At 36.2% G+C, this 26,463-nt stretch overlaps 1 protein-coding gene across 3 annotated transcripts in view; it reads right to left on the reverse strand.

Annotated features, from left to right (window-relative positions):
* Nucleotides 1-26,463, reverse strand: part of DMD (dystrophin) — a 2,119,021-nt gene that overhangs the window by 584,905 nt on the left and 1,507,653 nt on the right. For all 3 annotated transcript variants that reach the window (XM_045089435.1, XM_045089434.1, XM_045089436.1), the window contains exon 52: nt 25,867-25,984. In XM_045089435.1, the coding sequence (XP_044945370.1) occupies nt 25,867-25,984 (118 nt within the window). The remainder of the gene's footprint in view (nt 1-25,866; nt 25,985-26,463) is intronic.

Consider the following 26,463-nt stretch of genomic DNA (forward strand, 5'->3'; position numbering starts at 1 on the left):
AAATATTTAGAAGATTAAATGTACAGGACTTTGCCTAAACTCTTCCTTCTGTATAGAATGCTTTGTCTGGTACATGACAGGTACTTCATGTACCTACCTTTGAGGGGAAATGAATGGGATTATATTAACCTTGCAGTTCTTTCAGGGGGTCTCAGAAGATCTGACCCTGTCAGGGAATGGCTTTTCCCCCTTCCAGAAAAAGATGGAACTAATAGTCTTTAACCATGGTGACTGTTTTTCAACAAGGTATGCCTAAGTCACTGTGCCTCTTCTAGAATATTGGTTACATGTAATATCTGCAGAGTCTTTCCTTCAAGACACTTTGCTGGGAAATCTTATTTGCTTGAATTTTTTTGGGCTTTACTTTGAATCATTTGCAGATAAATAAGAGAGAGAGAGAGAGAGAGCAATTCCCTTTTGTACCACAAAGTGGTGAAAAAAACCTTGCTGGTGGGCATCAACATAGATCTGCAATTTTACTTTAAATGTGAGTTCTTAATAATCCCCCAGAGAAAAAGTAGAGTACATAGTTTGCCATATGGAATGCATCAACCAGGTGAGAGGTCAGAGGTGTCACCATGAGAGGTTCCATTCACATAGTGAGGAACAAATGAAACCAGGAGTGTAAGGAACAAAGGCACAGTCTTGGAAGAAAGGCGGACAAAGGGCAGGAAAATGAGATGAGGGATTTGGGAAAGTTTACATTGTCCCTATGCTCAAGGCAAAGGCTCCAGGGATGTATCATGAGAGGTGGTCTCTAGACTAAGCAAAGTGAACCTCTTGGGTAATCACTGATAGCTTCATGGAAGTCCTTAGAACATAGGCCAGAAGAGCTTAGATATAAAAGGAAATGACAGAAATGTTTACAGAATTCACTTTGGCCGTTAAAGAAGCAAAATCAGACAGGAAACTTAAGGGATATGAGCTGCCTCACTGTGGGAGCCAAGATTTAGAAGGAGTAGGGAACAAGAAAGTAGATGGTTAGGCAAAATATAGGAAGCCAAGTTAGCTAATGAGTAGGAAATTTCCACTTGAAACTGAATTTATGATACAAAAGTATTGTTAAAATGAAAAATTTTATAAAATGACTTGATGAGAAGATTCCACTCATCAACCAGCCAGGGTAAAATATAGATTTGTATCCCATCATTTCATATTTATACTCTTAATCTGATTTTTAGAAGGAGCTTATTACTGATGAAATCTCTATTTTCTTTCCCCTGAATTCTGCCATCCTTTCTGGTTTTTTTAAAACCATTTCTACACAAACTACTCCCCTACTCTCTTTCACTCTCTTTGACTTAATCATCATTCCCCTTGGCTCCATTCAGATTCTTTCATTTTCCTATATTCCTGAGTCCACTTGAAAGCACTGTGTGTAACTGGTGTCAATGGGAAGTTCCAGCTTGGAACAAACTTATCATTATGTGAGTCCCCATAGGAAAAACTAACATTGACTCCAATGACAAGGAGGTTCTCATCCATTTTTCTTGGCTGATGAGCAGGTACACTACTGTTCTTGAAAATTAAGAATAATCATGCTATGAAACAGCAGAAAGCACAGACGTTGACTAATATGTTAGCTGCAAATTTGTATACTGATGTTCTCAGTCTGAATACAGCTTAGGTAAGAGGTCAATCCTTAGGCATTTTTGTACACACAGATAAAATATGTTCAGTTTTTCTAAGATATGTGTTAGCAAGGGGTTCAGAATAAAGTCAGCATAGTCATTTTCCCCAAACAAAAGACATGTGATGAAACTGCCATGCTGCCAGTTCCAGTGGTTTCACTGACCTTCTCATGTCATTGTTTCATTTTTTTTGCATCTTTTTATTTTTTATCTGTCTCCTGCTGCTTAATAAGCTAGCTGTTTTGGGGAACGTAATGAAAGGGTGTTTTTTTTTTTGTTTGTTTTGTTTTTGTTTTTGCCTTCCCTGAGTCCAAACGTTCCTAAATAGCTGCTTCATTACTCTATTCACTTTGAACATTAAAAAAACTAAAACAAAAAAGAAAAAGCAAAGCTGAAACAGGTAATGGGAGAGGTTCATGAAAATCCCTATCCAGAACATCATCATCCTAATTGGTATATTACCTGCTGTGCTGAATAATTCTCCCACTCATCTTAGGGTTTGTGTGTGTGTGTGTGTGTATGCGGTTTTTTTTTTTTTAAGCCTTAAAAATGAAAACTTCTTTGTGATGAAAACTAACCAACAATGAGAAAATGCTATAGGATTTTAAAAAATCCATAAGTGACTCTTAATCTCACAAAACAAACTGAGGGTTGCCGGGGGCAGGGGGTTTGGGAGAAGGGGGTGGGATTATGGACATTGGGGAGGGTATGTGATTTGGTGAGTGCTGTGAAGTGTGTAAACCTGGTGATTCACAGACCTGTACCCCTGGGGATAAAAATATATGTTTATCAAAAATAAAAAATTAAAAAAAAATAGCTTCAGCAATGATCCCAGAAGCCTCAGAGGCCTCTGTATAATTGTCAGACTGGAGAAAATGATCCACAAGGGACCACGTGTTTGCAAGGTTTTTGTTCGCATTTGGCCAACCACAGCGTGACTCTGAATTCAGGATGCTAAGCTCACGTCTCTCCTCAATTGTCTCTGAAAGAAAACTAAAGAAATCAGCCATGATTAAAAGAAAAGACCTACACAGTAGATGGTGGAAAAGATATAAAGTTCAGGAGAAAGTTTCATGAAAGTTGTTCTAACTTGTGTTCCAAAGTGATATTTTCCTGACGATAGGCAAGAAAGGCAAATTCTTACATACTTACAATTATCTAAAAATGTCCCATCATTAATATTATTCCTAAAAATAGATAAATGCTTATATTTCAGGTTCCTGAAAAAAAAAATGGAGTAACATTAAGTACGTGCATTTACACATTGCTTTTGAAACACCTGAGGTCTATTGAAAAAAAAAAAAAAAAGTACTTACTCTGTTCCTACCTCAAATCTCCTGAACCAGAATCTTCAGGCTCTTAGGCAAGCACATGTGTTCACAGTGCCCCAAGGAGATGAAGGTTTGTTCTTGAGGAACAAAAATTCTTACTATCTATAAGGGTTACAATTGTTTGTGACTCTCTAAAGGGTCACAACATAAACAGATTGCAGAGCAAATCTGTTGGATTAAGCTGATTAGAAAAGAAGTCTAAAAGGGCTTCTTAGAAGTTAATGATGAAGAAAAGGTTGAGAAACTATACCAGTGTAATATATTTTAAAATACTTTCTGCACATAAAACATGTAATTTATTGAATGGAATTGGGAAAACACAGATAGACAGAAAGACAAAAAAAGAGTTCACTTGTATTTCCCCAAGTTGACAGCTGTTAAACATTTGGGGGTATGACCTCCAGTTATCATTTGTCTTGCTGGCTTCTCTTTCTTTTTCTTTTGTACAAAATTAGGCTCACATGGCATAAGTAATTTTGCATCCTACTTTTGCACACTTAGCCATTAATGATGTAATCACTCACTCCTTATGCCATTAAATACTTTTTAAAATGGCTTCTAATAAATACGCTAATCCTTTAACGACAAACTTACTTGAAACATTAAATGTTTATATTTTTTAAAAAGACTTTATTTATTTATTTGACAGAGAGAGAGAGATCACAAGTAGGCAGAGAGGTTGGCAGAGAGAGAGGAGGAAGCAGGCTCCCTGCTGAGCAGAGAGCCCGATGTGGGGCTCGATCCCAGGACCCTGAGATCATGACCTGAGCTGAAGGCAGAGGCTTAATCCACTGAGCCACCCAGGTGACCCTAAATGTATATCTTTTTAGTATTAGGTAGAATTAGTATTAGTATAGTAATAGAAAGTATCAATTTTTAGACTGATCACTTTTCTGTGATAAATAACCAAATTACAAGCTTAAAATAAGGCTATCTGCCAATGTGGTAACCAGATTCACTGTTCAGTTCTTCTATCTCTGTGCCAACAATGCCATTTTACCTTTGTTCCTTTCATTCTGTGTCTCTGTTTCTGTTTGTCTGTCTCCTTTTGAGGCTGTTTTTCAAATCAAACCTTCTGGAATGTCTGCTTATGAGTGTTATTTCTATCTATGCAGCTCTAAAGACAGTGAAATCAAGGAATGAGTACAGACTGCAAAGAGTTTGTGACTAAGCCATAATGACAGCGTCTTTAAGGACAGGGCACCTTCATTTTTACTTAATGCTCATTTGATTCTTCACTTTGCATTGTTTATGGGGCAATTGTACTTTTCTTACTGTGATTACCAACTATAAATTAATTTAGAGAAAATAACTAAAGATTGAGAAAGAATTAAAACCTTTTCCTTTATTTATCTGGTTCAGGGGTTGGCTTTTATGTTAAAACCCTGTACTGTGCTAGAGAGTGCTCTCTCTCTCTCTCTCTGTGTGTGTGTGTGTGTGTGTGTGAGAGAGAGAGAGAGAGAGAGAGAGATTGAGAGAAGGAGGGAGGAGGGAGGGAGGAACATTTGCATTCAGAGTCCTACTTCATTCAAGTTTATCATACTATTTTCAACTGAAAGCAAATTCTTCATGCTTCTAAACTATGTTTTTAAGAGTGTGTGTGTTTCTTTGAAGTTTTAAACAACACACTTTTCTTACTATCTATAGGTACACGTATCTATTTCTAGTTTATGCAGATGTCTATACAGCTCATCTATCAATCTCTACCTCTCTACGTACATGATGAGTTCAAAGAGCTCTGAGTCCTACCATCCTAGAAATTCAGAAAAAGCCAGAAAAAAGATTTTCTTCTGAAATAAAAATTAGAAAAAAAAACCCTGATAGATGATATTAGCCATCTGCAAAAAGAACCCAGCTGAGCTTTGGATAACTTCTTAAAATGCAGATTCCCAGGGCCCTTTTTATATCCCTATCATGTCAGAATTTCTTGGGGTAGGTGTCCAGGACTTGCCACTAGGGCAGGAAATCTTTGCACAGAGTTGTTTTGTCAGGGTTTTGGTGAGGAAGTACCGCAGGTCCATCAAGTGAACAATGAGTAGAAATGTGAAGCTAATGTGAAGTTCCAATTATTGGTTTACATGTGCACAGCACACCTGAGTTTCGTGCTGCCTGTAACAGAGTGGGGGAGAGGGCAAAATCAGTCTGTGTATGTGACGGGGGAAGACCTGTTGCATGGAATCTGGAAGCAAAGCCATGAAGGAAGTACTTGCTATTATGCCCTGGGTACCATCTGAGAGAAATGCTCTATTTCTCTAGTTCTATTTTAGAAATCACATAGGATAGTAAAGGTGGGCATTTTATCTAGCTTCTCTCACATAATGAACCATCTTTTAAAAAATACCTTATTACCCTTCCTCCAATTCTTTCATCACCACCAAATCTTGCAATCTCTATTTTGGTCTTCTTTGTGTGCCCTCATTCGGGAGGGCACCCTGAGCAAATTATCATTATTAATTTTTCTGATAGGTTTATGTTGTATTATAAAATCATAATTTTAAATTTATTGTTTCATCTCTCAAATGATTTATAAACCAATCTCTTGTCAGTTTGTGAAGCATGGGTCAGTCCCCTAGGCCCTGATCTACTAAACTATTAAATCTCAGAATCTACTAAACTATTAAAATCTGGTTGTTGGCTATGCAAAGCTGAGGACCAGACTTTAGATCTATGAAAACATACGATACATGCCATACAAACCCTATCAGTGACCTCCTTATAAGGATCTTCCTGAAATGATTTACAAACTTAATGTTTAAAAAATTTCACACAGTGGATAATGAAAAACTAATCCATAAACCCGAGGGAAGAATGTGTATATTAAGATCAATTTCAAGTCTATGATATACATATCACTTTTTTATTTGGTTGTAACTATATTCTGAACTTTCAGTCCTTTTTAAAAGATTTTATTTATTTAAGAGAGAGAGAAAGAGACAGAGAGAAAGAGATGGAGTACTAGCAGGAGGAGGGGCAGAGGAAGAAGGAAAAGAAGACTCCCCACTGAGCTAGGAGCCTACCATGGGGCTCAATCCTGGGACTCCAGGATCATGACCTGAGCTAAAGGCAGATGTTTAACCCACTGAGCCACCCAGGCACTCCTAACCTTTCAATCTTAACATATATTAAGAATTCAGAAATCTTTGACCAACATTAAGTCATAAAATTCTGGTTGACTGGCTACAGACCAAGAATTTTTTTTTTTTAAACCATGCCCTTTTAATATCTTTATAAAGTTCCTAGAATATATTTCTGTTATTCTCAAAATATTTCCTCAGGAGAATGTAGTAATATTCTGATCCACTTAAAACAATCACTAGTTAAGTACAAATTAGCTTCCAAAACCAATCTGAAAACATGCTGTAGGAATATACATCTGCTGAAAGATGGTTTCCTTTTATGTTCCCCTTCCTGTCTAAAAGTTATTAAGGAAAAGTCTGTTGCTATGGAAACATTCAATTTGGCACCATCTGTATTCAAAATTCAATTGCTTCCAGCCTTTAGCCAATCTCCGGTTTTTAATTGGCAGACCTTCCCAGAATGCTTTACAAATCTTTTAGGAAGCCAATCCGTGAAGCATGTCACAAAGTAAAGCATCAAGAAGGTTCACAATGCAAGCTTCACTCCATTATCTTAAGATCACACTTGTGCAGTCTCAAAGCATGGGGCCTTCTGATAATTACTTGGCATGGGGTTAATGCCTAAAATTTATTGCCAAGTTGTTTTTTTCTGTCTAATGGATTTCTCATTCAAAGAAAGTACTCATTTTACAAGTGACTAAAGTATTAAAAAGACCCTGAAAAGGAGCCCCGGTGGGAAACTTACATAGCGATACACAGTTGAAATAGAAAACACATTTAGGAGAAAGAGTTAAGAATGCGTATTTTGTACTCAGCCAGATCTGAGTTCAAATATTAATTGAAATGCTTGTTAGCTACTCCACTTAAGATTTCTAGGTCCCATTTTCCTCATCTGTAAAGATCTATTATGAGGACTATAAAGTATGCACTTCGGAGAAAATACATGCTTCACATACCCTGTAATGGCGTTTGAAGATGTGCTGATCCACATGGTCTTGAGGACTATTCCTTTGGAATGTCAAGTGTTTGTTTATAATTATTGTTAGAATTTATAGGAGAGTTATCAAAGACAAATTGTCTGAAAGATTATTTTTAAGAATGGGGAGGATATGGATGGATCTTGGAGAAGTGTAAAGACATTCAAAGTAAGAAAATTAAAAAAAAATGTATGCACAGTTGTGGGTTGGATCGTGACATTTTGATGGGACAGAGAAGTAACTCACTATAATTAAGCACTGGCATGGTTTCTTGGGAGGCTCTTTTAGCCCACCACGTTATAATTATCCTATGTGATTAGTGCCCCCACAGAGCCAACTAGAATCTTGTTCTGTAACACAACAGATTTGCTCTACCATTACTGTCCTACTGAATAGCCACCTCTCCTCTTTGGTAATAATCCTTAGAAGGCAACATTCCAGCTCTATTACATACTGCTCCTAGGTTACCACATACTTTCAAAAATCCATGCCTTTGACTACTTGTCAATTTTAGTATTATAGAGATTTTTGTATTTATCCAGTAAAGCTATTTCGGTGGTAATTGATGGACTTTTTTAGACAGACCAAAATATTACAAGTGTTACTCTCATTTATCCTACAGGATCCTACAGTTGTCAAGTCTAGAAAAGCTTCATCAAACCCCTCTAGTGATATTTAACATCAGCCAGACGCAGCAAGCAAAAAGTCACATTTGTATCCTGACATAAATTCCTTTACGTTGTTTTCCCTTTAAAAAAAAAAATCTGTAAAAGGTGTAACTTGTATGTTAAATAATCAGGGTATGTGGCATTTAAGCATAAAGACAGATTTATCTGTCGTCCTTTCTCCCTTTAAATCCGTTCAGGGAGGTAGTTCTTCTCCAGCCCTGGGCGGAAATATGGGCAGGTTTCATGCCTTCTCATGTATTATCATTAAGTAATATAAGGTTCTATTGTCATTTTAATATATTAAAATTAGAATTTCCAGTCCAGCATGTTAATTAACACTTCAGACTTAATCCACATATATAACTTCTCCCCAGCTAGTGCAGGCTACAACTGGGCCAGGTCCCTGACCACCTTGAGTAGTGGGTATGGTGAACTTCCTCTCTCTCTCTTTCATCCTCCAGCTGCTCTTTCTCACCCTAACAGAGTTGAACGGGAATGGATGGAGGAGAGGGAAGGGGAACAGAAAGATCTTATCTGACTCAGTATTGTCACTGTTAGAATGTGACTTTTTGCTTGCTGCATCTGGCTGATGTTAAGTATCACTAGAGGGGTTTGATGAAGCTTTTCTAGACCTGACAACTGTAGGTACTCTTTCATTTGCAGTCCCGAATCCAGGTAAATGTTGTTTTGTATTTTGGTGGCAATCATTCCCAGCTGAGAAACTTGAAATCCAGTGACACACTCCTCCTAGTGGACCTACAGAAACTCCTCTCTCTGAAAATGAGAATGTCAGCAACTCCCTTTGTAAAGTGGGGGGCCATATGAGAAGGAGGGCACTCACAGAAGCATTTTCTCTGAGGAACCCTCATATTTTCCCCAAGTGACTCTTTTCTGGATCTCTATACATTTTCTTTCAAAACATGCACTGTGGTGCTGTCTTGCATACCTCACTTTGGTGTCTGCTGTCTATAGGACCCTAGTGTCCTTAGTTTAGACACTTCCAGTTTAGTATCTGCTTAAATGAAAGTGCATGTTAGGGCACTGTTAGACCAAAGTGCTCTAGTAGTGAAGACAGAAAGTAGAAAAAAGATTGTACTAGATGGTCTCTAAGGTCTCTTTCCATTCTGGAGGCCCCGAATTCTGTGACTCCAACATTTCTTCTCCTTGGAATGTATTTCTCTCAGCTGTAAGGTCCAGCTTCAGATTCTCTTCCATGATATATTCCACTATTACTTCAGGAGACAATAAACATATCATCTGAACCTATTTCATGCCAAGCACTGGCCTAGGTCCTGGAAAATCTGTGATGAAATAAAACAGTCTCTGCCCTCATGTAGCCAAGTCTCTTTCTCCTCTGCACATCCATTTTCCTTTGCTTGTATCTTTCATTTTATGTTTTGTTCTGGTATCAAAGTTATTGTCTGTACACATCTGTCTCCCATTCACTATCAATTCTTTTACAAAAGGACTCATATTTTATTAACTTCTATACAACCCTTTCTCTCAATGGTCACTCAATAATTATTATTAAATGAAGCAATGAACAATGCATAAATGCATGGATGTATAGAAGGATGAATGGCCAAACTAAAAACCATAAATTCATATAATGTTCATGAAAATATTGCTTACATTTCTTCTCTGGTATGTATATATATATATATATCCTAACATTATCATAATTTTACAGCTTTTACTTAATAACAAACACTTTAATGGAAAAGACTATGTTACTGCTTTCTTGGAGTACCATATAATTCCTGGACTCATACCTTACACACTGCAAGTACATAATCAAAATTTGATAAATAAATGTGTGAATGTAAATTTCAATATTCTAACTTGCATTTGCCCTTCATGTAATTTAAACATTAATGCAAACTGTTAAGTAAAAAGATTAGGTCAAGTTTAAAGTATAATTCAGCTATAGCTTTTGGGAAATGAGTAAAATAATCTTTCACTCCAGATTGATTTCTTTGTGTAAATTAGGTCCTTATTAAATATTTGCAGACTTACACATTTATAAAAGAAAGCCATCAGTCTCATCAGTTGTTTCTTTTAGAAGAGAGTCAATCTATATTTAATTTCCTTCTACAAGCTTGAAGGTGAAAACTTATTTAGTAAAGCAGTTAATAACTGTTTTCTAGGTACAATTCTTAATCTAGATACTTTAAGGGTGATGTCTAACCTTAAATTTCTTACAACTTACATGAGAAAGGAACTTGGAATGTTCACCAATGCACAATTTGATGAATTTATTATATTTCTGATTAAATTACACTAAATCATATATCAACATAATTTAATGCTGTTTGTTACTACCATAGTGCACTATGATACTAAAGAAGCTAATTTTTAAATGAAATAACTTGTTCAATTACTTTAGCATACTAAAATAGAATAAAAATTTTAATACTTTTAGTTTCAAAGCAGCATTGTGACATTTTCTTGAGATCCTTTTAAAATTCCTTAACGATGCCAATTCTATCTTTAAAAACCAACTTGGTATTCTAGTTGAAGGGGAACAGAATATACCACCCCAAAATATGTCTGTTTGGCATAAGGATTATTTTAAACTGATTTTTTTTTTTTTAAGAAAGAGCAGGCATAGAAAAGCCCTGAAAATGAAGTAAAAGTTACCCTTTTTGAAGAGATATTTACGTATATAGAAGAAATCTCCATTTGTAAGGGTGTCTCCCGCTCTGTACCAGGAGAAGGAGGACTCTAAATCTCTAGTAACTCCTATCAATGGACTAGGCGAAGACTTCTGTCTGCGGAACAACCACACCCTTGACTAACTGCTGTTTTGCCTCAATGCCTCCCATCATTGACCCTGCCCCAACATCTTCTTTTGTCTTTAGCTGGAGATGGTACTAATGGTGGTGGCTCAGGCCATTTTGGGGAGTTACTTAATTTTCCTGAGTCTCTCCCACGTATATAGGATATATACATGTTATTAAGCTTCTGTGTGTTTTTCTCCTATTAATCTTTTATTACAAGGGGTGCCTCAGTCAAGAACCTAGAAGGGCAGAAGGAAAATTTTTTGTCCCTCACATAGTCAACTATCTTTATCTGAACTAGACAGTTGTATATGCCAGTTATTTCAGAGGACAGAATTTTGAATTAGGAATCTGGCTCTTATATTCATGGTAAAAGCCCGTTATATAATTTCTAGGTCAAAAATATATTTAAAGTCAATCTTTTTTGAATAGCGATGCAATATGTTGGTGTATAAATTTAGAATCAGGACAGAAAAATAATGAAATGATAGCATTTAGTCAAAGCATAAACAAAATATTGTTAGCAGGTTGAAATAAAGCAACTCCCAAGTGCCTATCCCAGATTTGGGTACTAAGCGATGTAAACCATCATGGTCAGTTGGTTGTTTTAAGTCTTAAAATATGTACAACTCATTACCCACCTAATGGAGTGTAAAGTCAGTGAATGTAATGTTTTTAATGGCCATAGCACATCTTGTTGGCTGCCTTGCATTGGTATTTGTTCTATTTCCCCTAGGGAAAACAGGTGACTTTTTCATATACTGTTTTCTTTATATAATACAAATTCACATTCTTATTTTGTCTTAAGTTATAACATGACTTCCTTTTTTGAGTTCTCTGAACCCTTTCAACAGACATCATGATAAAAGGAAAAAGAAATTTTCATTTAAAAAAAAAGAGAGAAAGAGAATCCTAATCTAAATTTCTACTTTAAAGATTGGGGTGGTGGTGGTACTTGAGCTTTTAAAGATTAAGAACTCTCTATTTACATTTCAATTCCATTTTGCTCAAATCAGCAGAGCCTCCAAAAGTGCAGTGAAGAATATTTCAAATGGCCTTGTACATTTTCTGCAAGGATGAGGTATGTGAACTGCAATCAGACCAAGGTGCTTTTTAAATCTGTTCTCCTTATAAGAGATTGTACTAAAAAGACTCCCAGTCTCCTAAAACTGAAATATCACTTAACGTTCCAAAATCTGGGTGTGTTTACTATGGGTTTTATTTGTTCTTTGTTTGATTTTTTAAGCAGAGCATTTTATTAATGTTCTCGGGCAAAAAAAAAAAAAAAAAAAAAAAAAAAAAAAAAAACATTTGCTTTTGGCATGGTCATGGAAATGATGATGATGGCAGCCTATAGCCTTACACTATTTACCAACTGCCCCATGAGTAGTCCATTTAATCAGTAAGTATTTGCAGCATGCCTGTTATTTTCAGAATAATGTGAGAATTAAAGGAATTCAAATATAAAGGGTAACAGTTTGAAACTTATGGTTCACTCAGGGAGATAAAACATAAACGAGGGAGAGAATGTCCTCAGAGAGACAAGATGATGCTTGAAATTCCTAACTTCTGGCATTTCATCACTTATAAACATGGCAATAGGAGGAAGAACTGCTCCTCACATCACTATCTGAACTATCAGTGAAATAGGGTAATAGAGTCCTCTACTAGGAAGTTGGTTTTTTGGTTCCATTTTGTTTTTTGTTTTCTTTTAACCTATGTTGGCTTTATTAGTTTGTAAAATTTTTATTATTTATTTATCTATTTATTTTTAAAAAGATTTTATTTATTTGAAAGAGACTGAGAGAGAGAGAGAGAGAGAGAGAGAGAGAGTGCATGAGAGGGGAGAAGATCAGAGGGAGAAGCAGACTCCCCACGGAGCTGGGATCCAGATACAGGACCGGATCATGGGACTTCAAGATCACGACCCGAGCTGAAGGCAGTGGTTTAACCAACTGAGTCACCCAGGCACCCTGGCTTCTTTTTTAAAAAGTGACCTTGCTTAAGGCATAAAAATGAATCCCTGTGAGGAATTTAAGTATCATGATTCAAAAAACACCTAATATATTTTAATTGAACTGAAATAAACTATCACAAGTTAATAAATAATGTAAACAAATATATGTGAGTTTTAGGTAATATATAGATATATAAGATTAACATAAATATATACAGATGTGAGTATATAAGAATATATTCATTTGTACATAAATGTGTATATATATGTATATACATTTTCAGCAACTGACTTTCAAATGTTGTCTCCTTTCAGCATAGGTTTGGGGAAAAAAGAGCCATCTAACACTCTTTTCTAGAATCAGAATACTTGGGTGAAATCCTGACTCTTCCATATGCTATCTGTGAAAATTTAAGAAGGGTATTACAAACCATGATCCTTGGTTCCCTCATTTATTTAATAAGGACAATATTGACTTTAGGCAAGGTTGTGGCTATCAAATTGACTCTTATTTTTTAGAATTATTTGTCCAATTTATGTAAAAAACAGATATAAAATATTACTATTTATGAGATATTGTAGAAGCTGAACAAAATCTGATTTTGCCAAGTACTGACAGTAAAAATTTTGACACCTCCAAATTGTCTGAAATGTTTCATATATTCTGGAACTCTCTGGGACGTGTTTTCCATTACCAAAACACCTAGCTACTGAGAGGGAAACCTGAGCCTTTTAAGTGCCCTGCCAGATGCTAAGAATTAATCTCATCCCATTGATTGGTATGTACCCCTTATGGTACTATTGCCCCTATGTACACAAATTCTTTGTTTGGCATGGTACCCTACATTGAGAGGAACATAAAAGCATGTGCTAAAACTCTGAGCAATGTACAGGTACTAGTAATGATCAAGAGAAATTCCCTATTTCATTGTCCAACAGGATGGAGCTCCTTCTTTTAGAGGTTCCTGCAATGGCTAAGACTAAACCAAATTCTTTTTTTTTTTTAAAGATTTATTTATTTATTTATTTGACAGAGAGAAATCACAAATAGATGGAGAGGCAGGCAGAGAGAGAGAGAGAGGGAAGCAGGCTCCCTGCTGAGCAGAGAGCCCGATGCGGGCCTCGATCCCAGGACCCTGAGATCATGACCTGAGCTGAAGGCAGCGGCTTAACCCACTGAGCCACCCAGGCACCCTAAGACTAAACCAAATTCTTAATGAGAAGGAGGTAAAGTGCCACTGTTTCAAAAAGCCAACATATGCCTATACAATTCCTATGTTTTACATATTATCTTATATTTCTGCACAATTACTCTTGATGTTCACATTTGCAGGTTGACTGGGTTTTATCAATTCCTGGCACAGTTTTCTGTTTAATTATAGAGCAAGGTGTTTTCCCCTCATTCTTATTGTGTGCATTTGGGACTCAATTTTCTATTTTCAAACATTTTGTTATTTAATATACATTGTTCTGATAACAAATGGAATCAGGGTGGTATATGACTCTATAACTTTCTTCCCTACAGTGATTGCAATTTCCTAAAAGCCAGCTGTGGCCCAAGGCAGTGGATATATGGCTCTTGTATGAAAGAAAAATTGGATTCCAATGGTCAAGTTTATCATTTCTAGAACTACCTCATGGACTTTGTAGGGGACTCTCAATGGCTTCACTCTTTTGACCCAGGGTTAGACTTATGGATGGTAATAAACCAGATTATCCAGTAGCTAGAAACATTAAAAATAGAATATTCTTCAGAAATATTTTTGTTTTAATACTGAAGAAAATAGCATAAAGCCATTCATTTATTTGTTAGTTCGGAAAATTTTGAAGGAGAACCTATTTTTTTCTAAATTCTAGATAGGAATTTAAGAGAATCAAAATTCAGTGAAGATACATTTCTTGAGCAGTACTAAAAATTCTGTGTATAGACACAAGAACATTTCTCAATCTTCATGTATCCATTTTCTAGATGTGAAAAACTTTCAGCCTTACAACGGAGCACTAATCATGTCAACAAAGTGTCAACAACCTAGAAGACCTCACAGAACTCTTAATAACAAGGAGGGCCTATAATTACACACTGAATGTTTGAGTCCCCCATCCCTAAATTCATATGTTGAGACCCTAGCTCCCAGTGTGATGGTATTTGGATTGTGGGGCCTTTAGGAATTAAGTTCAGATGAGATCATGAGGTTGGGGTCTTATGATGGCATCAGTGTCTTTAATAGATGGGAGAGAGCAGACTTTTCTCTCTCTCCAGTGTGTGAGGACACTGTTAGAATGTGGCACTCTGCAAGCCAGGAAGATGGCTCTCACCAGATCTGCTGGCACCTTGGTCTTGGACTTCCTGGATGCCAGAACTTGGAGAAATAAACATCTTTCAGTTAAGCCACCCCATCTATGGCATTTCATTATGGAAGCCCAAGATGTTTAAGACACTGATATTTATGCAGTGATTTGCCATTTGAAAAGAGCTATTGCATATGCCATTCCCTTTAATCCTAACAGCAATCTGGTATGGAAAGGCATCTGAAGCCTAATTTTACAGATAAACAAAGGGTGAGCAGGATGCAGGAACTTGCCAAGGGTCCCACTGTTATCAAAGAACAGAGTCAGGACTTAAACGCCATCTTCTCATTTTAGATGCACTGCTTTTAGCAACACCTTGTTCTTAAAATGAAATGGGGGAAAGACATGCTTACATGTTTGTCTTACTAACATCAAAGTAATAACTACCACTGTCATCATCATGGTCACTATCATCCCACAACTTATCAGCTACCTAGGCCTTTCTGTTGGGCCTCCAAAACTCAAAAGCTTCCTTTTCTTTTCAAAACCCATACTTCTCATGTGGAACTGGGGTAAGAGAATAATCAACATATCCAGCAGCTATAGAAAAAATCTCAGGAGGTTATTTTTCCTTTCAACATGCACATGCATAACCAAGGGCACACACAACTGGTCTGCCATTTTTCAGAAGAGTAGCACTGACATTTGCCGGGTTGTGTGGTGGAGACAGTCAAAGCAATGCAGAGTCAGGTTTCAGGAAACTTTCCTTTGAAGGCTCAGTTAAGTCCTGTGGTAGTCATCTCTACAGGGATCCCAATCACCTTCACCTTCTGGGATTCATGATCTTTTGGAGTCCCTCATCCTCCCACCTCACTGTGTCAGAGCCAAACTGTGTGACAAATAATTTGCAGAAGGGGTAACGCTATAAATGCTAAGGCTAGGTGCAAAAAAGTTACCATGGCTTTTGCGTTGTATCCATGGTTTACTTTTGGGGGAAGCCAGACACAAAGTCACAGGGACACTCAAGCAGCCCCATGGAGAAGCTTGTGTAGAGAGGAACCAACTAGATAGTGCCACTCACAAACCATATGAGTGAGGTACACCATCTTGAAAGTGGATTCTCCAGCCCCAGTCAATTTTTTTTTTTTTAAAGATCTTATTTGTTTATTTGACAGACAGAGATCACAAGTAGACAGAGAGGCAGGCAGAGAGAGAGAGAGAGAGGGAAGCAGGCTCCCTGCCGAGCAGAGAGCCTGATGCGGTACTTGATCCCAGGACTCTGAGATCATGACCTGAGCCGAAGGCAGTGGCTTAACCCACTGAGCCACCCAGGCGCCCCCCAGTCAAAATTTTGTATGACTGCAGCTCCAGTTGACCTCTGACTGCAACCTCATCAGAAATTTCAAGATGGAACCACTCAAACAAGGTGCTCACGGTTCCCTGGCCAACAGAATCTGTGAGATAGGAAATGATTATTGCTGATTTCAGGCACTCAGTTTGGGGATGATTTGTTTTGCAGTAGTATGCAACCACAAACTCCTTTTCTTGGTTAAAAGCAGAATGAGCCTAGCTCTCTCCTTTGCATGTAGAAAGGTCAAAATCTATTAATCCTTTCTGTTTACTTCATAAATGCTTCCCTTAAGGCAGTTACAACAGAATAAAGACTAGTGGCAAGCAATTTGTTATGTTGCTTCAAATTATTAATGAGAAAATTCTGGTAAAGAAAAAAAGTGGTGGATCGAAAATAATTCCTATGCTTTTACAACACCTGAGCAGAGCTGAGAAAGCCTTTTAGGAGTCATCTATGGCATATCTAACCCTTAGCTTAGCTTCATCTAAACTTAATGATATCACCAAGGAGGAATATTCTTCTCTATACCCAGAGGCACCAAAATACAATAGAATTTCAGGTCTTCAGTTGCAATGCCCCATCAGGCCATGCAATAAAAATGCTAGCCTGTGAAAAACTGGCATTTCTCCTGTGGGCACATCTTTCTGTTTTGTATTTGTCTGACCAGCGCACTTTGAGTGTGGGATTCTTTATATTGTATGTATTCACCATTATCTTTATTCTATCATACAAAAAAGCCTATTTTCATTAATTGGCTTATGTATTTAATGGGTTCATTATGTGTAGTTTTTAAAGTAGATGAGTAGAACATTTACTAATCTAAATCTTTCATCTTTAAAAGAAACATAATGAAAAAATAAGCAACTAGAAAATGCTGTTTAGGTTCATAATTGTAGATACATCATTTTAAATAAGTGTAATTTCTATTACACACCCACAGGAAAGATTAATAATTGAATATAATTATGACCACTATATGGATTTTAAATTCTGTTCAAATATATTTTGATACTAATCCTCTTTTAGAATTAAAGAATCAGATACATTAAAACAGAATTAATTCATGACAGATGTTTAGTATTACTTTAATACAACATAAGTAGAAGTCTATAAAGAAAGAAAAACATATATACTTACTTCTTAAAGGTAAATTTTTAAGTTATGATTACTCTGATAGAGCTCTGAAATTCATGAAGATGTTAAAGAACATTTCTATAATTTAATGTCTATTTCTTGGTACCCTATTAATTGCATAAAAATGAAAATTAAGAAATCATGAAATTTATATGTGAAGAAACACATGGCACTATGAACCACACTGTGATGTCTAATTTTATATGTCAAATTAGCTAGACAATGATATCTAGTTGTTTGTTTAAGCAGCAGTCTAGATGCTGCTGTAGAGGTGTTTTTTAGATGTGATTAACATTTAAATTAGTAGACTATAAGTAAAACAGATACATCTCCATAATGTTGGTAAGCCTTATCCAATCAGTTGAAGAACTTAAAAGACTGAGGTCCCCAAAAGAGGAAAGACTTTTGGCTCCAGGCTACCTTTGGACCCAAGACTGCAGTATGAACTCTTTTATGGAGTATCTATCCTTCTGGCCTTCTCTAAAAATTTCAGACTTGTAGTTCCCACAATCTCATGAGCCAATTCTTTAAAATCTCTGTCTCTCTCTCTCTCCATATATATAAAACTAATATTATAATACAGCTAAATACATTAAATATATATATGCATGTATACATATACGTATATACAGGGTTCTCTGGGGAATGCTAACAACCTCATTCCTATTGAATAACAATAGTGGAAGAACAGATTAATATTATAATAATAGAATAATAATCATAGAAATACAGGTAGTAAAACTTTTATTTTTGTAGTGGGATTGAGCAAGAGATATTTTGCTTAACCCTTGGCATACTATCAAGGTTGACTGTACCCAAATATATATCTTGAGCTTCTTTTTTAAGAAGTTCTATTTGTAAAAATTGGTGTTTTTGACTTTATTCTTTCTGGATGGTCTACCAAAAAACAAAGTGAAATTTTATTTATTCTTTCAATAAAATAAAATTCATTTTATCTTTCAATTACCATATGGTTCTAATGAAGCCTTTCATACATCTAAGATACATTGTGTAGTCTTAGTAATCTTATTTTTCCTATATTTGTAAACATTTTGCTCTTTCATCACCAATCATACATTTTTCCTAAGTATGCTAAAAAGAGTTGTAAATGAAAGAATGATGGAATTATATAGAAGGATAATACATAGTGAAGAAGAAACCTCATCCTTTAGGTTTCTTATTACATTGTCCCAAATAGTGCATCTTTAAGAAGTATAAAAGAAGAACAAAGACAACACCTTTGGAGTCTGTTTTTAGCTTTCATCGAAGAGAGTTGAAAATGTAGAACTTTTCATTTTAGTCCCATTATGTCAAAGAGAAGAAAATTGATAGACGAAGATGTTTATGATTATTAGACAGAATAGAAGATAAATGCAAAGAGACAGAAATCAGCATTCTAAACCCCAGTGATGACAGTGAAATTGATCATACAGGTGAAATCTTAGACTGTGAGTCTTCAGATGATAAGCAAACACAAAGATTGATGAACAATCAATATACTTTTAAGGACAGAAAGAAAATAGCACATTTTAATCTAGCTAGTTGTTCAATAGGAAGGACTTCATTACATTTTTATTGAAGAACTTGGACCATCTTACTTTGCTAAAATGATGTGGGACACTACATCATTTGTTTGTACCTCCAAATTTATTTGATACTAAGTTTTTTGGGTTCAATTCTTACTAAAATTTCTAATAAAGTTTTTTGTTAACTGTCTGTCTTACTTGTGCAAAGTATTTGAAAAATAACTGAAACATACAAAACAAAAAGCATAATGGTTCACTAGACCTGGATGGCAAATGGTCATCTATTTGTCTTGGTATACTGAAGAGTCACTCCAAAATCTGATCTACATAAACACAACCATCTGTAACTCTCAGCTGAAGGGTGTTTTTTATTCAATGTATCACTAAGAACCAGGAAGAAACTTGTGTTTTTGGACTGGTGGTACAGCAGAAGATACAGAAAACAAAATATAGAACAAAACTTACAAACTCATTCTTCAGTGTGTGTTTGTCTAAAGGCATCTTTACCTTAATTTGCCACTGGGAGACCTGATGCTAACTCCTCTTCCTACATTTCTTAAATGTAAGCCAAGTTCCAGACTGTTCCCTAGGTCTACTCTTTTCATCTGGCTCTCTATCTCTTTGCAAACTCATCTACTTCATGTAACTTCCAAATCTGCTTATAAGTAACTTTGCTTCTGAAATCTCTACTCACGTTTTCTTAAGCACACTATTATTTTTTTAATATAATTTTTTATTTTTTATAAACATATATTTTTATCCCAAAGCACATTATTTTATCACCCATATTCAGCAACTTGTCCTGAATCTGTCTCTGGTTATATTACCATATTCCAAAGCACTGGATCTCAAAATCTTAAAAGGCAATCTTTCTCTTAGATTCCACACATCCAATCAATGTCCAAATCCTGTTAATTCTAGCTCCACTGGACGTCTTAATTCAGTTATTTCTTTCCACTCCACTGCCACTGCTCTAGCTTGGGCTCTCTTGCCTCCTACCTTGTCTCTTTGCTTTTACTCCCATATCTTCCACAACATACACACAGACATGCTCCCACTTCTACAAATTCATCTGTCACACCACAGCTAACTTAAGACTAATTATGTCTTCTTCTCTTATCCTTTCCTGAAATATCCTTTCCTTCCCAGCCTCCTTCTGCTTTTCAAAATCCTATTCGTGACCAGTTCAAATTGAACCTCCTTCTAAAAGCATTCTAGAACCCCTTCATTCAGATCTAATCTTCCTTCCTCTTCTTCTCTCTGAAGATTTCTTAATACTGCCCTACTGAAGTACTTAGACTGCCTTGCCCAGATAGACTTGCCTATATACCCACATTTGATTGTAAGCTCTTTTAAGACAAAGGCTGAATCTTATTTTTCCCTCTATCCCAACCATCACATCTGATATTAACAGCACAGAATAAGCATTCAAATATTTACTGAACTGAACTGAACTGAACTGAACTCTTCGGTTGCCAGTGGCATCCTGGTGAATGTAAATTCTGAGAGCTGCTTGTAGTTGTAACAGGTTGACAGCAGGTGCTAGGTGTCAAAAGCGGGAAATTTATAACATTGACTCTACTTCTTCTAAAATAAGCAGCTCTCTAATAGATAATACCTGAGAGGAAAATATTGGCTGGCATTTCATTAGCAATAGAGATTTCATAAAAACACGGAGAACAACAAAGTCTTTTTATTTCACCGTGAAGGATTTCATACATTTGGTTGCAGCAATGAATGATAGGTTGACAAAGCTGCTATAAAACTGTCAGTTACTTCAAAAATGCTGTGAGAGTATTTTAATTCTCATGCAGCAGAACATTCTCCCTTCTACAGTCCTGTGTACCAGCTCTTTAAGCAATACGATATGAACCCATTCCTTAAAATTTATACAATGTCACCAAATTTCTCAAAGAATTGCAGACTGGTTTGAAAGAGGTTGAGATGAAAAAATAATTTTAAAGGAAATAAATCTCTCTTAAGACTGGGCATTCCATTGCAGAAGCTCCTCTCCTGGTTTAGCTTCTAAGTGGCTGTATGGTACACCCCCCATTCCTATTCTCCCATCTCCAGCTCCTCTGTACAAAATTCATCTCACCATGATTGCATGGACCATTTAATTAGCATCCAGCACATGCGAGGTCTTCACTTTAGAAATCTCACATAACTTTATCTCCATAATCACCATATAAGTTTACGTATTATCATTATCCCCACTTCACAGATGAGGAAACTGTAGCTTAGAGAAGTGAATCCACTTGGCCAAAGTCGCCAGCTAGAAGATTACAGAGGTTCACCATCCTATACACTTCCAACATGTGGGAGAGACAATCCTATGATTCCATGACCAAATGCATAGAAGACAACAATATAAATGGGAGCAGTAAAAATTATATCCAGATTAAAGCAGTGACTAGTATTTTCAGTTGTCAAATACTCACAGTTCGTTCGTTCGTTCTTTCTTTCTTTCTCTCTCTTTTCTTTCATTTCTCTTCTCTTTTCTTTTTTTCCTTCCCTTCCCTTTCCTCCCTTCCTCCTTCTTTCTTTCTTTCTTTCTTTCTTTCTTTCTTTCTTTCTGTATTTTTTGACTAACCAATGCTTTTCCTTTGATGTGCCTTGGGCTTTAAAATCATATAGACTTTAGTTTAAATCCTAGTCCCTCATTTGCCATGTTACTACAATCCTAGGCACATTACTTAAGCTTGCTGAGCTTCAGTGTTTCAATCTCTAAAATGAGAAAAATAATATCTACCCTCCTAAGGTCATAGTAAATATTGAAAATAAAATAACTTACATGAATTGTCTTGCTTTTTTATAGTACCACTCATGTATTTAATTTTTTTTTATATATGTTGTTCCGTGTGTTCTAAAGCAACCTTCTCCGTTTTCTTTTTAACTTCTCTCTTTTCATCTTTGTAGTATGAGAACCAGGCAGCGACCAAAGAGCTTATTAAATGCTTTCCCACTAAGCATTCAAACAATCCAATTAGATCATAATTAAAATGACAAGAGTTAATATTTACTTAGCTCTTACTGTGGCTTGGATCTAAGTGCACCTCCTGTATTATCTCATCTAATTCTCCCAACCTTGAGGTAGATACAAGTAATCTTATTATACAGAGGTGGTGACCAAGATCAGATAGTTTACAGAGATTAGCTTGCCCTCAAAAGCTGTATGTGCTGTTGTTATAGATTTTTTTAAAATGGTAATGGTGGGGGTTATATAGCAGGAGAAGCTATAGAAGCAAGGCTATAAAATACAAATGTCAAATGAGCCATGTTCACCAATATTATTTGTGGAATAAATGAACCAATAAGAGAGATGAACTCCTTTTTTCCATATCTCCCTCACTGCTATATGAGGTATTATGGTATTATGATCTGTCATAGCAATGGGCATGAAAAAGAGTTTTGCATAGTTCAGAAACCTCCCACTTAGCAATCCGAGATCCTTTCAATCTTACTTAGTTTTGCTCCCCTGACCTAGCTAGCCCTTATGCAGGAGAAAATGACCAGGAATGGCTGACATGTTCAGCAACCAAAAGATGGAAGGAAAATGAGCAGTTTGAACATCAGAAATGGCAAGGAGAATTTCTTATTTGAATGCACTTAGAATGACATTTTTCTCTCACCTAGATTATTGCAACATGAGTTCCATCAATACAATCACCTGAAAACAACAGATACTGTGGAAATCGTTTTATATGGTGAAGCATGTTGGTATTTTGCAGACCCAATTACTTGAGATTTTAGCATGGATATTACTAGTAGAGAGGAATTGCTTTGTACTGGTCTTTTCTCTTGACAGAATGCAATAAGTATATATAGATTTCCCCCAACTGTTCGAAGTTATGAACTGGGACTTACCAAAGAAGGAAAAATGTTTCAATATAGCATTATCCTCTTACTGAATATTTTTCTTTATTTAGCTGATTCCTTCTTAAGTATTTCTAGAAGTTTCAGGGCAATAAAAAAGGACTATTGAAATCTTCAAATAAGAAAATACAATTTTATGAGCAAGTATTTTATTTCTGCTCATTCCCTGAAAGCCAAATCTATACTAAAGAAAATGCTATTTTGAACACGATTGAAACTTTATGAGTATTCAATCTCCATCCCGTTTCACAGATTTAAAATGGAGAGATAAACTGAAGCACAGCAGGGCTGCAAATGACATTGTTTAGATAAACATATCTTGTCAGAATTATCCTGGTAGTAGCATTAGAGGCTCTGGGCATATTTGGCACAAAGATTCTGGATTAGGCTCTTAATAAGCAATATAACATGTCTCAACAGACACTTGGCTTTTAAGAAATGCTTTTTTTTTGACCACAGGGATTGGGATCTTTCCACTATACTACAAATATTCTTAAAGGTATTCATTCCTAAAAGACAAAAGCTTAGAGAAACAGAACTGTTCAAATTATTGGATATTAGCAGATACATAAAAATTTGTCCCCTGTCACTCAATTTAACTTTACATCATGAAAAAAAAGTCAATACAGTATCAAAAAAAACAACAGATTGTAAGGGATAATGGAAAATGTTTAGACAATGTTGAATGGATAGTATAAAATAAATTAGAGTTATTTTCCTCTTAGGGAAAAAAAATAGAAGTTATTTTTCATTAGTAAAATGACAAATGACTTCCTATATAGTGTGTTCAGATTTGCATAAACATTTTTGCCAAGTTTCCATATTTCTCAGGCAAGAAACAGATTACTTAACTGTGTAATGGGAATTCAGTCTTATACTGAGTAAATCATTCACTAAGACTCATTCTTTTGGACCACTATGTTGCGACCTGATGAAGAAGCCTCATCGTTCCAGCATGAGGGAGAAACATTTTACTACATCAGTTGAAAAGCTCTCTGTGTTGATCATTACAAGGAGATTTTGCTCTTGCCTTGCTGGTTATACAAATATTTTATAACTTACACAGAACTCTACAACTTGAGTGTATTCTTTCTGTCCAAATTAGTTATGGAAGAGAATGACCAGTTTCTTACCAAACTAGCTTCTCTCTTTCCCTGGCTCAACACTGGTCAATATTTTGCAGTTTCCCTTGCAATAAGATGTGGTCATGTGACAAGTTCTAGCCAACAGACTACGAACCACTTCCAGGCCTGTCTCATGATAAGTTCTAAAGAACTATGTTTATTCCTCATTTGCCCATTAAATGCATAGGACTCAGATGATCTGGACACAAAAGATGGAAGGGGCTTAAGTCCCTGAATGACTTCATAGACAGCTGCTTATTTTGGATTGCACCAGAAAAGAAGTAAACTTATACTATGGTAAGCCACCAAGACTTGGGATCTGACATATAGTGACGAGTACTACCCAACTAATATGTTAGTTAGCACATATTCAAATACATCGTTTGAGCAACAATAAAGAGTTAAAATTTCAAGATCAAGAAAAGTATTTTAATTAACAATCAGGAAAACTGAAAGAGGAATGTGTTTAGGAAGTGATTTAAAACATACATAATTTGATTTAAAACATACCAAAAAAGTATTTAATCCTAGTCCTAGTGATTAAGGTCATTAAGAAAAACAATAAAACAGGATGGGACATGGTAAACATTCTAGAAGGAACACACATACTTTCAATACAGAAGGAAATATTTGTAAATTGCAAGTTCTGGTCTTTGCTTGTTTTGTAAATTTGAGCAATTTGATTAACCATTCTCAGAATGTTTCCTCATCTATAAAATGAGGGATTATGAAATGTAGCTGATATTATAAAGATTTTGTACACAGGCCCACACACAAAACACAACACCTATTATCTGCTATTTAAGAGGAACTCAATGAATTCCAGCTATTATCACTATTTACCTAACACATACAAATATGACCAATAATATTTTTCATGCATTAACTCTTTATATTGGTTACTTTTTCTGTTCCTTCCAATGTACTAGCTGCAAAACATTCTGCTTCCACTTCCTCAGGCTAGTGCTAATGCAAGAGAATGTAAATTATGAAGACATAGATTCTTGTTTTTTGAGGTTCAAAAGCCTAGGCCTAGAAAAAGACAAAAGATTTGGAAGCAAAAAAAAAGGTGATGAAATGATCTTTCATCCCTACTCTCACACTAGAAAACAATCCCTCTGTTTGTGAGAAGGGATGAGAGGGGACCTGATAGGGGGCATTAAAAAAAAATTCGTCTTGATGTGTGTCCCTGAAGGGGAGGTAGGGAGAGGGAAGGGAGGAAACCTGGGGAGATGCACGAGAGTCAGAGAGAGCAGAGGTGAGCCGGGCCTCATTCCTGAGGAGAACCTCTGAGGGAAAGAGAAGGAGAGTAGTTTCCCCTTCTGCTTCCTCTATTCCTTTTCCTGACACTATGCACAGGTACTCTGAATCACTCTGTGTAAAGAAGAAAGGAGTAGATACAATGTCTAGGCAGAGGGGCCTTAAAGAGACTCCCAAGATTCCCACCCAGTCTAGTATGGCAGAAGGAATGGTACACTGATTTCTGTTGTTACATAATGAGGGCATCACAGTAACAGAGGGAAGTCCAGATATGAAAGTGTCACCGCAGAAGGGAATGAAAGATGGTCCAGGAAGCAACTGCCTGCTTGGACCAAGAACCAAGAATATGAGGGAGAGACTGACGTCTCCATGGCACTAGCCCAGAAAGAAGACAAGGGAGGAGCAAATGTTCTGCCACACCATGCTCACCATGCCTGCCGCTCCATGCTTTGCATCTACAGAGCCTAGATTGATGAAAAATTTCTTTCTTCTCCTTCATGGAATTATACTCAGTTATGGAAAGATAACACTATGGATTGAAAAATCTTAGTACAAGAGTTATAATTTACAATGACTTATGTAATTTAAAAAAATTTTTTTAAAGATTTTATTTATTTATTTGACAGAGAGAGATCACAAGTAGGCAGAGAGGCAGGCAGAGAGAGAGGGGGAAGCAGGCTCCCTGCCGTGCAGAGAGCCCGATGCGGGGCTCGATCCCAAGACCCTGAGACCATGACCTGAGCCGAAGGCAGAGGCTTAACCCACTGAGCCACCCATAATTTTTTCACAATTTTATCAACTCAACGGAAGTAAATCAACTTAAGTCATTATTGAAACTTTTCAAACATCTTTCCTTAAGTTTCACATGCTTGTTCAAAGACTTACTTCGATCAGTAATAATTGTTCTAGCCTCTTGATTGCTGGTCTTGTTTTTCAAATTCTGGGCAGCGGTGATGAGTTCTTCCAATTGGGGGCGCCTCTGTTCCAAATCCTGCAGCGTCGCCTGAAGGAAAAAAAACAACTTAGTACTGAGGTTCTCTAGCATTGAGCATTCCTTTTATGTGATACAAAGTAAAGCGCAATTTGAAAACCAAAGCACTTTTGGAAATAAAAAAAGATGTTATGGATATAAATCTCTAATGTGTAAGGCTTTATAGAGAACAATTCAACAAGAAATGTGCTTCATTCTTAGATACCCAAAAATATTTCAAATGAAAATCTTGATTATAGATTTACTTCACTATTTAAGAGCTTAGATGGAGGTGTTTTAGAGAACCTGGGTTTACTTACGCCAGTGTATGAGCGCCACAAGTGAGAAATGCAATTTTGAATTATGACAACGTATTTAAAAAAGATAGCTGTTTCTATTTGTAGTCTCATTTTGTGTGGTGTCAAAATTTAGATGTATACTTTAGAACCAGGGAAAGCGTGGAAGTGATTTAAGAGATGTAACTTACTTAACTTCTTTGTACCCCAGATTCC

This window comes from Mustela putorius, unplaced genomic scaffold, assembly GCF_011764305.1.
Source record: "Mustela putorius furo isolate JIRA1106 unplaced genomic scaffold, ASM1176430v1.1 tig00003836_pilon_pilon_pilon, whole genome shotgun sequence".
NCBI classification, from domain to species: Eukaryota; Metazoa; Chordata; class Mammalia; order Carnivora; family Mustelidae; genus Mustela; species Mustela putorius.